Source organism: Maylandia zebra, unplaced genomic scaffold, assembly GCF_041146795.1.
Source record: "Maylandia zebra isolate NMK-2024a unplaced genomic scaffold, Mzebra_GT3a scaffold03, whole genome shotgun sequence".
In the NCBI taxonomy this organism is placed as follows: domain Eukaryota; kingdom Metazoa; phylum Chordata; class Actinopteri; order Cichliformes; family Cichlidae; genus Maylandia; species Maylandia zebra.
Genome location: NW_027490033.1, coordinates 3542443 through 3560816, shown reverse-complemented (window position 1 = coordinate 3560816; position 18374 = coordinate 3542443). Strand labels below are relative to the sequence as shown.

At 38.4% G+C, this 18374-nt stretch overlaps 2 protein-coding genes and 1 long non-coding RNA gene across 3 annotated transcripts; all 3 read right to left on the bottom strand.

Moving 5' to 3' along the window:
- Nucleotides 1-3686: 3686 nt before the first annotated feature.
- Nucleotides 3687-11269, bottom strand: LOC106674490 (uncharacterized; the record flags this gene model as incomplete). Its single annotated transcript, XM_076881215.1, has 8 exons — nt 3687-4243; nt 4859-4923; nt 5010-5106; nt 5216-5248; nt 5329-5628; nt 5749-6087; nt 9924-10008; nt 11147-11269. Coding segments are annotated over 7 exons (1020 nt in total), but the record flags the coding sequence as incomplete, so codon positions are not given.
- A 771-nt stretch (nt 11270-12040) lies between these two features.
- On the bottom strand, nt 12041-13326 carry LOC143415786 (uncharacterized). The gene is made up of 3 exons (XR_013096232.1): nt 13287-13326; nt 13108-13180; nt 12041-12861 (listed from the first exon to the last, which is right to left on the bottom strand). It is a non-coding gene; the product is annotated as an uncharacterized LOC143415786 (long non-coding RNA).
- Nucleotides 13327-13385: 59 nt separating this feature from the next.
- LOC112429770 (OX-2 membrane glycoprotein) lies at nt 13386-15857 on the bottom strand. Its single transcript, XM_076881214.1, has 3 exons — nt 15611-15857; nt 13803-14141; nt 13386-13708 (listed from the first exon to the last, which is right to left on the bottom strand). The coding sequence occupies exons 1-3, from the start codon at nt 15672-15674 to the stop codon at nt 13386-13388; spliced, it is 726 nt and encodes a 241-aa protein (XP_076737329.1). The 5' UTR covers nt 15675-15857.
- Between the last annotated feature and the right edge of the window lie 2517 nt (nt 15858-18374).

The window sequence follows — 18374 nt, the reverse complement described above, 5'->3', positions numbered from 1 at the left end:
GCATCAGCTCAGGGACAACACATATTGCGTGCCAATATGTGTCGGCACACAATAACCATCATTTTTTTTCCATCATTTTTTTCACCACAAACATCAATGAAATCTTAAAAAATTGGGGCGGGGGGGGGGAGGGGGGAATTAACTGCACAAAGTACTCACACAAAGACTGCAATGTGCAATTAATATTTACTGAATGCTTCAGTGCATCAGTTGTTTGTCAAGCTTTAGCACATTTTTTTTTTTACATTTTATTTTATTTTATTTTATTTTATTTTATTTTATTTTATTTTATGGAAAGGCACACACAAAAACAGAAAGAAAGAAAAAAATTGTCAAAATTTAGTTGGTGGTGACGGTGATTGTTTAGTTGGTGTCTGTCAGGAGGTGTTCACCTGTTGAGCTAAGTGTTACTTTGTTTCACTGACGATGTTTTAAAATAAAACTAAAAATGATATCATTATTCTGTTTATATTCGAAAGTATCAAAGTATTCTAAACAGAGTAAAAGCTTATTGGACAGAGCTATACATCAGAGTTTAGTTGATATACATTGAAAACTGGCTTTTAACACACCTTACAAACATTAGAATCACAGAGAAATCATCATTTTATAAATCAGTGAAAGAGTTCCTCATTATCATCATCATCAGGAATCGTCACCATCACCTCTCTGTGAGGAGCAGAGAGCACTCGTGCTGCACATCCCACCTGTGTGCTGTGTTCACGTGAACCTGAGAGCACAGCTGTAGTGGTGACAGTGCATCTACTCTATGCATATGTACATGTGTGAACTGTTTAAATGATTTTCATTCTTGTATTCCAATTGTTTACAATCAGATAATCAAAAGCCTCCATACTATCACGTTTTCTAAAAGATTTGTGGTGGAAATCTGATATAAACCAAGACGTACACAAGCAGGTTGATTTTGTGAAAATTATTTACCTTTCAAAATGTGTTTATCAGCAGTAGTGATAATAACAGACTTTGAGGTGAAAAGCTGCTGACATTTACTACACACATCTTTAATAAGGAGCACAGTGTTGATTGCACATTTACCATGAGAATAAACCGTTATACCCACAATACTTGACAGAAATCGTCGTCGTTTTATTAGGTTGACAAATATCCCAATCATAATATGACAGGCAAACGATTTAAGAACAGTTAAATCTACACGAACATTTATCTTCTGAATCAAAAAAAGCAATCAACAACAGTGTTTAAGACGAGTACCTGCTCTGAGATTTCTTCTTATACCCGACAAAGATACTGCACAACAACACCACAGACGACAGAATGACTGAAATCCTGATACCTTTGAGAAAAAAATGATAAAGAAGAGTATAATAATTTGAACAACTATAAAAAAAATAATAGACTCAACTGACTTTAAAACACTCCTAAATTCCTGGGATTAGATCCTGATTTCTCATTTAACTCTGTTAGAAGAAACATAAGCATTACAATCACAAAGTAGTCATCATTTTATAAATCAGTGACTTCAAAAGAGTTTCATCATCAACATGAATCTTCACAGTCACCTCTCTGTGAGGAGCAGAGAGCAGTCGTGCTGCACATCCCCCCTGTGTGCTGTTGTTACGTGAACCTGAGAGCACCGCTGTAGTTTATTTACACCTATTTACATCTTAATGTCATAACTGGAAACAAAAACACTGTACACAAGTGAAATTACAAACACCATTTACCATAATTAATTAGCAGGACAAAAGTAAATATGTGGAACATGAGACAAAACATTATTACATATACTGCACATGTATACAATGTATATACAGTGTATAAAACACAGAGTACTGAATGAAAAAAACAATCAGCATTTGTGTTACACGTTCATCCGGCTGGTAACACCTTGTTATCCAGCATATTTGTTTCTGGCACTTAGCTGGTTCCACTTGTTTGAGAACCTTAAGGGTTAAACAAACAGTGATAGAAGACCTCATCCTGCTCCGTCGCGTTCCTGATTATTATGGAGCAGTTCTGTACAGTATGTTTAAACTTGAGCAAAGCCATGATTCACTCTCTGACCAGCAGTAGCGGTTTTTGATACGGGCGACACGGGCGGTTGCCCGGGGCGGCATCGTGGTGGGGGGCGGCATCACGGGCATCGGCAAAAATAAAAATAAAAAATACATTGCTCGTACTCATGCTGCCCCGACATCAGCCAGCGCATATTGGGAATGACATAGGCACCGATCGGTTTTCTATCGCCCGTTTGCGAGGTGCGCCTGCTGCTTGCGGCACAGGGAGGAGAGGGCGGGGCGGCGCGGTTTCACTGACCGGCTGGAGCAGCATCTAATAACCAACTCGCAAAATAAAACAAAATGAAAACAAACCAACAAACACGAAAACACCAGACATTATGATACAGACTTATAATTTGCAATTTGTTTTTTTCGAAATTCTATACGCGAAAAGTGAGCGCGAGAGCCCTCGGTGCGCCTGCTCGGTGCTGAAGTCAAAGTCAACTGTATTGTCATCTCCGCTGCATACAGTCCAGTATATAGAGAGACGACAAGGCTCCAGTTACAGCAGTGCAAGTAAATGAACAATAAATATAAGAAGAGTAAGAAAATAAATATACACGTTAGGACTCGGGGTAAAGGGATCAATAACAATTTAAAATGTATAATTTACAGTTTGCTGATTTAAAGTCTCACACACAACATGTCAAAAGGGGGGGGGGGGGGGGGGGGGGGCGGCTGCTTCCAAATAGAGCACATTTCATTTATAATGTTGTAAATCCAAGCCCATTATGTATTCATGATTTGAATCCTGGGTTGTGTGAAATCCCAGAAATAAACCCTCGACAAAGTGAATCTGTGAACTAAGGTGTAGGTGTGTTAGATGATGTTGGGGTGATCCTTGGGTTGAGGGATGGGTGTTCATACTGGAGTGCAAAATTAAAACCAATGGAAGATGGACAAGAAAAGGCCAAAGCCATCAGGTGCTCAGTTTAGAAAAAAGAGAAAAGAAGAGGAGGAGAAATGAGCCAAAGATACAGGTAAGCAGATGTGTGATTGGATAATGGCAGCTCATCCTGAAACAATCAGAATCAGAATACTTTATTAATCCTTAAGGAAATTATGTGCGTTACAGTTGCTCCAAGAAGAAATGGTAAAAATAGTAACAGTAACAGACTAAACTCCAAACAATACATTATGTTACAGATTTTAATATTAATTAGTCGTTGTCAATTGTTGATTTGTCCTGTTCTCATTGTATGACAAATTATGATGGCTGTTTGGTATCCGTTTGCATACTATGCATACTCTCTCTCTTCTCATATGTGTGTGTGTGTTTCTCTGGTGAAATTCAGTATGGTTGCGCCCCAGGGTGGCTGTGGCTACAATGTAGCTTGCCATCACCAGTGTTTGAATGGGTGGATGACTGGATGTGTAAAGCGCTTTGGGGTCCTTAGGGACTAGTAAAGCGCTATACAAATACAGACCATTTACCAGGCCATAAGTTACTGACAATGTTTCATGTTAGCCACTCCTGCTGACTTTCAATTAATTAAAGTGAGTTAAATTTAACCCATGGGGTCAGAGCCGACCCCATTGGTTTACTAGGGAAACCATGGGGTCAAATCTCCATGGTTAAAATATAAATATCTTTAACATGACAACAGAACATCACTTTTTATTGTAAATTTTTATTTTCTTGGATTTTCAATTTTTTTTTCAAATATTTAAAAAACAGTGTAAAAATTAGATAGCATCAAGTACATGAAAATGGAAATGTACAGGACAATAATATTATTTAATGGTTTGCAAATGTTTCAGTGCAACACATTTTAGTGCTTATTGAACTTTTGTGCTATTCTGCTAAGGAAGAACATGGTTACATGTTTCTAAATGTAAAAAGGAATAACAACATTTAAAACTGTTGAAAAATAAAATAAAATAAAAATACATGTGCTATAAATACCGTATATAGCGCAGAGGATTATAAAAAAAATTGAATTGTAACAATTTTAACTGTCAATGTAAATGTAACATTTGACATTTTCTTTAGTACAACTTTAATGCAGTTATTTGTCAAATTTTAGCACCGTTGTTTTAGGTAACACACTCTTCTTGAAAAAAAAAGTAAACAAAAAAAGTAAAGATTTTTCATTATGTAGTTTTGTTGCTGTTCATCACCACCACATGATGACCCAGATCATCATTTGGTGTCAGCAGGTACCCACTTGTCACGGTGTTTACCTGAAGATGTTTGAGTCCTTTAAATTAAAAAACAAAATCAAAGAAACAAGCATTATATCACTGCTCTGTCAATAATACAGAATCTAAAAATTCTAAACAAAGTAATAGCTTAGTTGAAAAGACGCATCAGTTTGGTTGACATGCAGTTTACATTAGATTGTAAAAGAATAAAAAGCAGCTCTGGAGGTAAGTCAGAGAACTTCAAATGTCACAACATATTTTTAATTTTTACTTTCCATTGCATGTTTCACTACATTATAATTATGAGTTCACAATCTTAAAAGTCAACCTTTAATCAGTTGTAAAATGTTCCTCCAGCTATTTCTTACATTTTGAACTTATGGTGTCCTGTGGCAACATTTTTTAGATGCATTCAGACAAACCGAATCAAAAATAAGCTAAATATTGTCATGAAATTATTTCTATTATTTTCACACAATAATAAAATGTCACATTTTATTACTTCATTACATTTGATATGCTTACTATATTCTGTTGTTATTAAATGATAGGTTCATGAGCTTTTCTAATTATTGAAATATGTTTTAATTTATATTTAACAGTAACCCAACTTTTTCACAACTCGGGTTGTAACTTCGTGGGTCCAGAATGACGGATCAAGAGTGACTTACCCCTTTATTTCTCATCGTAGATTCAGGTAGGTATAACATTCATCTCAACCTGCCTGTGTGACTGACTGAAATATTCAAGAACAGTTAAATCTGCACAAATATTTATTAACTGGAAAAAAAAACAATCAACAACACTGTTTAAGACGAGTACCTGCTCTGAGATTTCTTTCTATACCAGACAAAAATGAGTGCAGTAACACAGGCCACCAACAACATCACAGACAACAGAATGGCTGAAATTCTGATTCCTTTGATACAAACAGGAGAAAGGAGAATATAATAATTTATGCAGCTATCAGAAGACAATAGACTCAACAGGACAAAAAGTACATTTAAAACACTGAAATTTTAACGCACCTAAATTCCTGGGATCAGATCCTGATTTCTCATCTAGCTCCGGTAGAAGAAACATAAAAGTTACAATCACAAAGTAGTCATCAATTTATAAATCACTGAGTTCAGTTTCTCACCGTTATCATCATCATCAGGAATCGTCACCATCACCTCTCTGTGAGGAGCAGAGAGCACTCGTGCTGCACATCCCACCTGTGTGCTGTTGTTACGTGAACCTGAGAGCACAGCTGTAGTGGTGACAGTGAATGTAGCGTTGGTGTTGGACACACTGACAGTGTTGTACTGTGAGAAGCTGAGGTCTTGTTGTGAGACACTGAGTGTTACAGTGGGAGCAGGTCGACCAGTGGCTGAACAGGAAACAACCCACTCTTCAGCAGAGTTTGACTCTCTGACATCAACAGCAGGTTCATGCAGCTCTGTGAAGGATCAGGAAATGTAAGGAATATCTCTTTAACTTCACCAGCTTCTTACATTTTCATATCCACTATATTAGTTTGAGTCTCCTGTGGTTGGTTAAAGAAGGTAAAAGTTCTTACCATAGACTTGGAGGCAGGTTCTACCAATGAATGAGCCTTCAGGATAAGTGTTAAACAGACAGTGATAGCAGCCTTCATCCTGCTCTGTCACATTCCTGATGACTATGGAGCAGTTCTGTAGTCCAGTGTATTTAAACTCAACTTTATCTGTAAAGCCATCATTCACTCTCTGACCATAGTACTTGCTGTACGTGGCAACATTTGTCTCCACATCATGTGAGATTTTCTGCCATGTGACCTGAAGGACGTCTTTAGTGTCCAAGAGCTGACAGCTGAATTCAGCATCTTCTCCCACTGCTGCCAGCACAGTCTGCTGTGTTTGGACCACTGCTGTTAGAGCTGTAGGAGATACAGATCAAGATGTAAGGCACTTTGAATGTTCTAATGCAACAATTACATTAGCTCTCATTATTCCTGTATTTAACACCCAGTTTTACCTCCACTCTCACACTACTGTAAATAAGTAAAAAGGATTTTTAAAGCACTTTTAACAAAAAATAAAAAATCTCAAAGCACTTCACAATAAAATAAGAAATGAATATACAACATATTGATGTAAAAAAAAAGAAAAAAACTAATTAATTAAAAGCTGGTCTATCTAAAAATGTCTTCAGATGCTTTTTAAAACAGTTAATGGCGTCTCTACAGCATAAAAACAGTGGAAGAGAATTCCACGACCTGCCACTGTCTGAAAGACCGAATCACCCTGAGTTTTAAGTCGTGTGAGGCCACCAGCAGCCTCTCACATGATGACCTTAGAGCTCGGGAAGAGGAATGAACTTTCAGCAGGTCAGCTATATACTTGGGAGCTTGACCATGTAGCTCCCTAAAGGTTAAAATCAAGATTTTAAAATGAAACCTAAAATTTACTGGCAACCAATGAAGAGAAGCCAAAATTAGAGTGATATGTCTCTGGCGTAGGGGAGATCAGGTATGGCTGCAACCCCTTTTGCTTTAGCACTTGTAACTCAATTAAATTTGGGGCTAGAGCGCTCAAGCTTTTACACAAAATACCCACTTTTGTTTCCTATAAATGACATCTATTCAAAGCCCTGCAAGAATGCCACAGACCTTGTGTATTAACGTTAAATACATTGCATTTCTTTTTTACAATCTGCCCCAATATCTGGGTGGGTTGTAACACATGCTGGGGAGAATGGCAAACATTAGACAAAAGAAACAAAAAGGGAGTCCACACCAGAGAACATACTTCAAAAAAGGGGTTTATTGGAATACAAGAAGAGTCTCGATCTGTATTTCTCTGACTGATCATAATGTTTTCTGTTACATTAATTATGTTTCTCTTTCTTTGAGTTACCTGATTTGGGGTGTGGCTGAGGACTTTAAAAACAAAATGTCAAAATACCAACCATGTGCTATCAGAAACAGGGGTGCTTAGGTTTATGTGCGCTATTCTGTGCTTATTTAGTACAGAATAGTCCCCCTCCACTATATTTAAGTGACCTGCTAGGGGGCTTGCTAATTATGTCTTTGAATTCTGTCCTTTTGCAATTTTTTTGAGTGTTAAAATAAAAATAAAAAACATTTTGAAGACATTTTTCCTGTGTCCTCTTTGCTGCTTGGTCCCTCACAATATTCTTTTAACTTTGTTACTTTTTTCCTGTTACTCTTCTGTCAGCTTTTGCAATGGTGTGCAGTATCAGCTCAGTGTTACATGGCAGAGTCGACATTCCTTTGTAACTGATGTTACTGACTCGCCCTTCGTTGAGACCTCCATCAGATGCCTTTTCTATTTTTAAATATCAGCAGGCACACCCCTATCAGTCTGTCTTTTCCACTATGAAGGCATGCTGTAAAAGTATATGCGTAAGCATATTTAAAATCAATTTTTCCGCTACAACACCACAAATACAAGGATATTTGCACACACTTGTGTAGAGATCAGTATCCTGTTTGCAACAACTGCCTTTTTGTGTTTGACAAAAGGCAAGTATTAACTCACAGGACATATGAGAGTCATAAGATTCATAACTCTGTCTGCATAAACACGCTTTCACTGAATTATGCCGGAGAATGCAGGAGAAACAAAAACCGGTTTGTGTTCACCCGTCACCAGTTAAATCATTTCCATGAATGTTAAATATGTTGTTAAAGTTAAAGAGTTTGTAGAATCAAATGTTAAAATGTGTCTTCTTAGTCTGGAATTTGTTCTATATATGGAAAAAAAAATTGTCTGACCACTGGGGCAGCTGTTGGGGCTGAGTCTGAAGGCATTGATGATTTTACTGCCATGGGTGGAGGGCCAGTGGTCCAAGCTGTGCACGTCTATAAACCCCTCTTTAAATCATTGCAGGATGGAGAAACAGGAATTCTTGAGTGATGAAGACTGTTGTTTTGTCCTTAATGATGATCCTGCTAGATTTTTATACTCTTTGAATTCCCACCAATTGATGTTTCCTGAGTAAAAGGTGATTACAAAGTAGCTAAAGCCAGAGCCCTGGAATCGTAAGTGCAGAGACTAAACCAAGTTTATTATTATTATTATTATTATTAATAATAATAATAATAATAATAATAATAATAATAATAATAATAATAATAATATATAGTATACTATATTTATCCCCGTGGGGAAATTCCTCTCTGCATCTCGTGGCAGTCCTAGCCCGTTTGGCGCCCTGGGCGAACACTCCCTCTGGCGCCCCCCCCCCCCCCCACACACACACACACACACACAAAACATATTAAGTAAGTAATAAAGTATTCTGATTCTTAATGTTTTAGGATACATGACCTGCCTTTGTTGACCGCAGCACAACGAGTTTCCCCTTGTTGCATGAGAGTCTGTGATGTTTTAAGAGTTTGAATCGCGAGCCGATCACATTTCTCTGTAAAAATTTCAAGCACTTCAATAAACAAGCGAGCAATTTCACCTCTCATTGCGTAAAGTTGACAGCGCGTCAGGCAAATAGGCAGGCTCAATCCCCGGCCTCTAGCGACTGTGGAAGTCGCTACACTCCTCCTCTTCTTTTCTCTCTTTAAACTTTAAAAATGGGTTGTGTGTGAGACTTTAAATCAACAAAATATAAAATATACATTTTTAATTGTTATTGATCCCTTTACCCCGAGTCCTAAAGTGTATATTTATTTTCTTACTCTTCTTATATTTACTGTTCGTTTACTTGCACTGCTGTAACTGCAGCCTCGTCGTCTCGTCTCTATATATGCTCGACTGTAAGTAGCGGAGATGACAATAAAGTTTACTTTGACTTCAGCAGCGAGCAGGCGCACCGAGGGCTCTCGCGCGTATAGAATAGAAAGTCTGTATCATAATGTCTGGTGTTTTCGTGTTTGTTGGTTTGTTTTTATTTTGACAGACAGAGAATCCCCCTCGCCGGCCCGTCCTCTCCTCCCTGTGCCGCAAGCAGCAGGCGCACCTCACAAACGGAGGGCGCCCTTACTCCCAGCAAATGGGCGATAGAAAACCGACGGTGCCTGTACCATCCCTATGCGCTGGCATGATGTCGGGGCAGCATGTGTACGAGCAATTTTTTTTTTTGCCGATGCCTGTTATGCCGCCCCCCACCACGATGCCGCCCCGGGCAACCGCCCGTGTCGCCCGTATCTAAAAACGCTACTGCCCCAATGATAGTAACGCCTAAATACTCAGCTACACACACAGAAAACACTCTTTTATGCTGCCTGTGGTTCCACCTGTATCACAACATTTTCTAAGAGGTTACTTCACCATAGCGACCTACCACCACTACAACAGAAATGTGCCATCACCTTATGAGGGAACAAAATTAATTCATTTTCACTGAAGTCTCAAAAGTCTCACAAAAAACTCATATAGTATAATCATTAGCATGCAGTCTCTTCTCACCTTTTTCAAAGGCTCCAAAAATAAAAACAGCAACAAGATAAGGTGAAACTCCAAAAAAGGACATTTCATATAAACTTTATTCAGGCTGACACTTTGTCTGGCACTGGGCTCAGCTACTACAGCAAACTGCCGCATGTGCCACTCCCCATGATCACTGAACAGCTGCAAATGATTTACATGTAGATCCAGGGCCGTGCAGAGACGTTTAAAGGGGCGGGTGCTCAAAGTTAAAAAGGGGCACATTGAACCAGGCTGAATAACAACAACACACATTCATCAAGAATCTAATATGGGCAACAAGGCAAAGCAAACGTAGCCTATGTTTTACCTGATGGGTACAATGTTGCTGTTGAGGTGTTTCTGCTGCTCCTGCTGCTGATAGTGCTGGAGGGCAGGGCTGTGTTGATCTGAGACTGTAGGCATTAAAAAGTCCACAGGAGAGATGGTAGCTGATTAAACAAGTGTCATGAGATAATAACAAAATGCAAAGATTGGTGACAGCGCTTGGAACCATAAGGCAACAAAAATCTGTGAGAAATAATTTAGGCTCTGCCTGTGAATCACTCTTTGCTTCTCTTCTTCCTTCCATCATTTCATATATCACTCTCCACTTGCTGTCTATCTGAGAACAAGGCACAACTTGCTATTGCAATAAACTATAATCTAATTATCCACACCTAACAACTCTTGCACTTAATCTATAATAAAATGATGACAGAAAAATGTTATAGCACTGCCTTTAGTAGCCTCACACAGCTCCTACTGTTTCCTCCTCATGTCCTTACCAGCCATGTCTGCACAATGTTATATCATGAGTAATAATTTAAAAAATCCATATACATAAAACAAGCACATGCACACACAGTGACATTTTAGACCTTCTTCAGAATACTGTATATACTATGGGCATCATGGTGCTGATCCAGAATCCTTACATTATTATTTATTACTAGAGCTACAATAATAAAGCAATGAGGAGGGGGAAGTAATAAATATGAAATAATGTATTTATGATGATTCCATTTGTTTCACTATCCACTCTGTGCAGGGGCAAAGCTTATTACATTTTTAAACTGTAGAGATACAATCATTTTACTGCTGTAAAATCCAATTTTTGTCTTATTTAAAATATAAATCTAATATAATCTGTTTCTTAATGTATGTTTTTTTAAAATACAGCGTGTGTTTTTAATATATTATAATTATAATAATAATTATGTGGACATGCATATTAGATCGTTTTTTAGTGAAATATAATCCCCCCAGAAAGGCAGGAAATGCTCTGTAACTTGCTTTAAAACTAAATATGTTCCCTAAAACGGTGACAGAGCTACAGACCCATGACAGCCTTACACAGGTAGCCAGCAGCTATGACCAGCACTACTTGTGCAGTTAATAAAAGGACAGGTAATGTTTGTCACGCTGTTGCACACACAGCACGCTCGTTTGTTTCAGTTCGTCAGTTGCAACAAGACAGCTTACCAACGTGTACGTAATAAGCTAATACTCCTGTGTGCTACACACTACAGTGTACGCTGTACACCTACTTACTGGGTTTGTCGCATCAGTCTGTGTCTCTGAGTTAACTTGTGTTTCTCCTACAGCTCCGGACCGCAACAAATGCGCGTGCTCTTTGTGAGCTCGTTCCCGGCTCGTAACCAGCGCGTTCTGCCGTCAAGGGCGATCATTGGTTAAATGTGATCATGTGACTGATGCAAGCCAGATCCTTTTATTTAGCAAAACTGTGATTAATAGTTAAATATTATTGTTGAGGGGCACAGACAGGACTCCGCACGCACGCACACATTAAAAAAAATAATTGTTTTTTTTTTTTAAAAGTTGCCTCAACAAAAGGGCACCTTGGGCACCCATCAGGAAAGGGGCGGGTGCTCAAGCCCCTCTAGCCCCCCACATCACATGGGCCAGCATCTGGCCAATCCACCACCTTTCATTCATTTCATTCATTGTTACAAAAAAAAAACAAAAAAACAAAACAAAAAAAAAACAACGGCCCATAAAAACGAAAAATCACAAGACATGGAAATTTTGTATTTACATTCAGTCTGAAAAAATGACATCTGCTATGTCGGCCTATATACTGAGTTACATGTGCAGCGGTACAAAGTTAACTGAGTCAAAGCATTAAGATTTTTGTGTTTCAAAACATGCTTTAATCCTTAAAATGACAGTAAAACATACTTTCTCCACTACAACACAGAGCAGTGTCGCATGCTTTCCTCAAGCACGGTGAGCAAGTTTTCGTGATAAGTGAAAACGAGGAAATGTCCTGCGCACTGACGCTGTAGTGCCATCTAGTGGGCTCACTCGGCAAGAAATATAATCCACTCAAATGCAGTGGTTTTAACCCAGCATTACGGCACGGCGTGCTTTGGTTAGGCCCCCTTCACTCTCAACACATAGTGTGTTGAACTTTAACACGTGCTGCATCAGGTCAGGGACAACACATGTTGTGTGCATTTTGACACAATGTGTGCTTGTGTGCTTCCTCAGGAAGTTCAGTATGACACAGAGAACTTACAAAATCTCAAAAGTTTTATAGAGTTTTAGGTGAAAAGCTCATGACATTTACTACACACATCTTCGATAAAGAGCACAGTGTTGATTGCACATTTACCATGAGAATAAACCGTTATACCCACAATACTTGACAAAAATCGTTGATATCGTTTTAGTAGGTTGACAAATATCCCAACACTGAGTAATTTAAAGTTTGAACAATGTATATGTTGATTTAAAAAAAAAACAACCTATTGTTTTATTGACCAGTAAATGTCTCAACATGCTCCCCATGAATAAGCCGAGACCCCCAGTGGCCGTTTTTTGCAACTTCAGGTTTTCATGGTTGCTTGTATTAGGAGGAATTACTGCAATAAAAGCAATTTAATCGATCAGCTAAAATTATTGATGAGAACAATTTCAGGTTAGTCACTCCTGCTCATTCTTACACTTTTTGTTTCAAGTAGCTTAATGTTAAAAAATCTGCCAAAAACACAATATTGAATAAATATAAAAATAGATAAATAAAAGCAGAAACTACTGAAGTAGAAACTGCAACATGAGTAAAAATGAATGCTTTGTGTGTGAGTGTTTTTCTTTTATCTTTTCAAATTTTGTTAAAAAAAGACCAAAAACAAAAACAGAAGATGGACCAGTAGAAACAATTTGTCAAAACATTTCTTGCTGGTAAAGGTGAAAGTCGTGGATCGTGGTGTAATCGCTGAAACCTCTATTAAGATGATCCAGATCTACAAACACCAGAAAAAGAAAAATATTGCATGTCACTCTTAAGGTTGCAAAATCAGAGTATTCTGGAAAGAGGGATGGCTTGGAAAAAACAAATACAAGTTCATCAGAGTTTGATTAGTCAGAAGATGAGCTCTCTCTGTGACAGACAACAGATTTAACAGTTAAATCTGCGCAAACATTTATCAGCTGAAACAAAAACAAACAAACAACAACATCGTTTAAGACGAGTAGATTTCTTTCTATACCAGAAAAAGATGAGCGCAGCAGCACAGAGCACCAACAACACCACAGACGACCGAATGGCTGAAATCCTGGTTCCTTCGAGGCAAACAGCAGAAAGAAGAGTATAATAATTTAAACAACTATCAAAAGTCAATAGACTCAATGATAAAACTTACTTTAAAACATACAAATGTTAACACACCTAAATTCCTGGGATTAGATCCTGATTTCTCATCTAGCTCTGGTAGAAGAAACATAAGCATTACAATAACAGTAGTCATCATTTTATAAATCAGTGACTTCAAAAAAGTTTCTCACCATCATCATCATCATCATCATCAGGAATCGTCTCCATCACCTCTCTGTGAGGAGCAGAGAGCACTCGTGCTGCACATCCCACCTGTGTGCTGTGTTTACGTGAACCTGAGAGCACAGCTGTAGTGGTGACAGTGAATGTAGCGTTGGTGTTGGACACACTGACAGTGTTGTACTGTGAGAAGCTGAGGTCTTGTTGTGAGACACTGAGTGTTACAGTGGGAGCAGGTCGACCAGTGGCTGAACAGGAAACAACCCACTCTTCAGTAGAGTTTGACTCTCTGACATCAACAACAGGTTCATGCAGCTCTGTGAAGGATCAGGAGATATGTTATAAGGACCATGTTGTCAAGAATAAACCAGCTTCTGGTGCATTTAATCACATTAAGGTAAAAGTTCTTACCATAGACTTGGAGGCAGGGTTTACCTGTGAAGGAGCCTTCAGGATAAGTGTTAAACAGACATGGATAGCAGCCTTCATCCTGCTCCATCACATTCCTGATGACTATGGAGCAGTTTTGTAGTTCAGTATGTTTAAACTTAAATTTCTCTGTAAAGCCATCATTCACTCTCTGACCATAGTACTTGCTGTACGTGGCAACATTTGTCTCCACATCATGTGAGATTTTCTGCCATGTGACCTGAAGGACGTCTTTAGTGTCCAAGAGCTGACAGCTGAATTCAGCATCTTCTCCCACTGCTGCCAGCACAGTCTGCTGTGTTTGGACCACTGCTGTTAGAGCTGTAGGAGATAGATCAAGCTGTGAGGCACTTTAAATATAATGTTCAAGTCCAACTTGCTGACACATGAGGTCCAGTGTTACTGGCTATCCCAGTTCCTGCAACACACAGTTGTACCTTCAGCCTCACACTGACACTCTGCCTAAACAAATCTGGTAACTGTGTTATTGCAACAGGAATCAAAGTTGCTTCCAGCTGTTTCAGGTTTTTTAGTACATGTTTTTTTTAGTTCTACTGCAACACCCCGAACACAACCATAGAGGTGCACACACACATGTGCAGATCACTATCCACCCTTTCTAGCCACAAGGCAAGATTTTAAGGTTACATAATATATTAGATGTAAGATTCATCCCAGTGTCTCCATAGACAGACTTATAATTATGCCAAGGAATGTAAAAAAAACAAAAACAAAAAACAGGCTGTTTTGAGCTTCATTGTTAGCGCCCAAGGTCAAATTTGACTTATCATTTTGGCTAATATATCACATGAAAGTTAAAGTACATACAATAGTATGTAATGCTTAGAGGTCATACATCACAGGTCAAGGTCAAACTTTTTTTTTCAGTTTGCAGTTTAGGAAAATCTCCAAATTTTAAAGCTAAACCAATAAATGACTCACTGGGGGACATATGCACTTTCTCTGTTTGAGTTCTTTAAAAAACATTTGTTAAAACAACATTATAAAATGACTATTATAAAAACTCCATTCAGCATTAACAATTCTCACATTACCATGTTTGATAAATAATACATTGTGTGGATTATGGCATGAACCTGTGCAAACATTTTCAGACAAACGTCACTCAGGGCATCATTAGCCATCAAGCCGGATACATTTCCTTAGATCGTAAGCTGACATAATATTACAACTGCCACGTTGTCCCTTTTGCCCTTCTTGTTCTTCTACTTTTTCTTCTTCTTTGCCGGTCGACACCAACAACAAGCTGCAGGACCTTATTACTTTTTCAAACTATGACATTCACATATTGAAAATTGATTCAGAGTGAGATTAATTCACCCCCCCCCCCCCCCCCCCCCCACACACACACACACACACGCACGCACACACACACACACACACACACACACACACACACACAAAAGAAAAAAACATACTGGGAATGCTGAAGTGTTGCTATGATTTTCCTAAAGAACAAGCTCCAACAGCCCCGTGACCGTCACTAACCCCTCCTAAATATTCAGAGAAACCACAGAAAATAAACTTTAACACTGTCGGTGGTTAAGATAAGATAAGATAAGATAACTCTTTATTGTCATTGCACAGTCATACATAGTACAGTAGTACAATGAAATTGGAAAAAACTTGTCACAACTTGTTGTACTTGTCACAACATAATCTAAATTCTCAGGTCACCTTAGTGACCTCTACTGTATAAAAATAAAAATAAAAGTCTATTCTATAAAAGGGTCTAACTCACATACATACAGAAATACATTTTTTCTCACCTTTGTCAAAGGCTCCAGAAATGAAAACAGCAAGAAAATAATATAAAACTCCAAAGGAGGACATTTCATTGACTCGCCATTCATTTAAACTCCAGGTTCCTGCTTCTGCAGTTCCTCGAGTTTGATCCAATCAAATGCGTACAGCTCGCGTGGAGTCATGTTACTCAACGTTTCACGTCACTTCCAGCTCTAAAAGTCGGAGCAGCTCCACCATCATCTCTCAGTTCGCTGTCCAAACGGAGATGTGAACGCACTCGAGGACAATAAATTACGCTTAAAGTGTTTCGTTCTGACAGAGTGGGCTTTCCACCCACCCCATTAATGCTCCTGTTCAGTCTTTCAACAGACTACCTGCATGTCTCTGGACAGGGATAGCGTTGGTCGAGTGCTGATTGATTGACAAGTGGACAGGAATAGAGTGAAAGCGGAGTTTACCAGGAGCGGCAGAAGCACAGAAAGCTTACATAATAACACGAGAGGATTAAAAGCACAGACAGCGGCTGCACTGAACACGTTTCAATGTTCGTAACTTTCGATTTCTCTTCAGATCTTTTTCCAGGTCAAGAGCAGCACAATCCTACAGACTGTTTGTACACACGTGAAACTCCAATCAGCATTCAAACATTTTAATTGTTTGTTGTTTTTACGATTTTTCCCCCTAAATATCTGCAGTTACAAGTCGTTCAGCTGTTCAACTGTCTGATTTTTACACGCGACTTTTGCTACTCTTCTCCTACATCTGATCTGTGCAGAGATTCATTTGTAATCTAAAGCTCGTTAACCCCGAGCTTCTCATGCTCAGTGTACATGTATACCAGCAGGTGGCGTAGGCTACTCAGTCTTCATCACATTAGTTGGCTGGTAGTGATGGTTGCGCGATGCAGGGCAGGTTCAGTCACAGATCACAGTACATCTACCATATGCTTGTTGTAGCGACGTGTTTATGTTTTTCAGTAGTTGTCATAGGTAGCTGGTTTTGGCACTTTGTATAAAATAAAATGTTAACTGAACAGTTGTGACTGCTCAGCCTATGGTTCAACAGCAAACTCTTACATCAGTTGGCAGAGAGGAAACAAAAAAGTCTCACTGTATAGGAGTCAGTGGGTTATCACATACAATAGCTGCAACAGCATGAAAGGCAATAATAATAATAATAATATAAACATGTGCAGCCTGGAACTACAGCAAGACGTTACCTTCTTGTAGTTCCTTCTAGCTACGTTGGTACCTGACTTTAACACATATTCAGAGTGTCGAGGCAGACTAGAAAAATATGGTTGATGGAAGAATGGTCAGTTTACTCGCTTTATTGTATCACACTGGAGCATTTATGAAATGTTAATAAGCAGAATAACCATCTACAGATACTTCTGTCTCCTAAGCCTGGTCACCATAAATAAGGAGGCACGTCTCTCTGCAGCAGTCTGTTCTGAACGTAACCACAGTCATTTGTTTTACATTTTGTCATGTTACTGTCTCATTCAGTTCATTTTCACCTTGAAACTCTGCACACAATACGCCAGAGTGACAAAGTGAAAATGTTTGCTTGTAATTCTTGCAAATTTATTAAAAAGAAAACCAAAACTATAACACACACACAACTATTCACAGATGTTACCATGACACTGGAAGTTGAGCTCAGGTGTATCCTGTTGCCAATGATCATCTGGCAGATGTTTCTATATGTGTGATGAATTCAGTTGAATTGGACAGGATTTTAAAAGGCGCACACTGGTCTCTATCAGGCCACATAGGTGACAGAGCACAAACCAAGCCATGAAGTCCAAGGAATTGGTTGTATATCTCTGAGACGGGATTGTAGGAAAGTGTGCAGAAAAATGTGTGCAGTATTGAAGGTCCCAAGAAGCACATGGAAACACACCTGGACTTTACCAAAAGGCAAGGACTCTCAGAACATGAGAGACAAACTTTTCTGGTCTGATGAAACAAACATGGAACTCTTTGGCCTGAATGCCAAGCATCATGTCTGGAGGAAACCAATACCATCCCTATAATGAATGCAATTCCTAATGAACGAAGCCTTAGCTTGATGCTCTCAACTTCTTCTTTTTTTTTTTTTGTATCCAATAATAAACATATAATGTGAAAAGATCCCCAATAAATTACCTTATATGTGGTGACATCCAAAAGTGGGGATCTATTAATGTGTTTTCAAAAACATTTGCTGTGTAAATTTTTTAAATAAATCAAGGTTCACACAACTAGGTTGTCTTTGTGAGTTTGATTTACCTTTGCAAAGAGGTCAAACAGCAGTGCAGTGAATAAACTGTTGCATTAGATTTCATTTCAGCAACACGAGCAGCTTGTTTGTTCATTTTCACAATTCTCACTTAAAATCACTTGATGTCAAAATATTTGACAAACAAGACAAAATTTTACCTTTTATGAACAACAGTTTTTCCTAATAATAAAGAAATATACAAACATACAAATATACAAAGTTTTAAAATTAAAAGTGCATTTCCCCCCCAAAAAGCAGAGTGCAGTAACAAAGACCGACTAAATAAATGACTGAAATCCTGATTCCTTCGAGACAAACAGTGGAAAGAAGGATATAATAATCTGAACAGCTATTAAATGACAAAACACTGAACATAAAAACTGGCTTTAATAACACAGATGTTAAAAGACCTAAATTTCTGTGATTAGATCCTGATTTCTTATCCAAACCTGGAAAAAGAAAAACAAACGTTAGAATCACAGAGTAATCATTAATTTATGAATCAATTACTTTAAAAGAGTT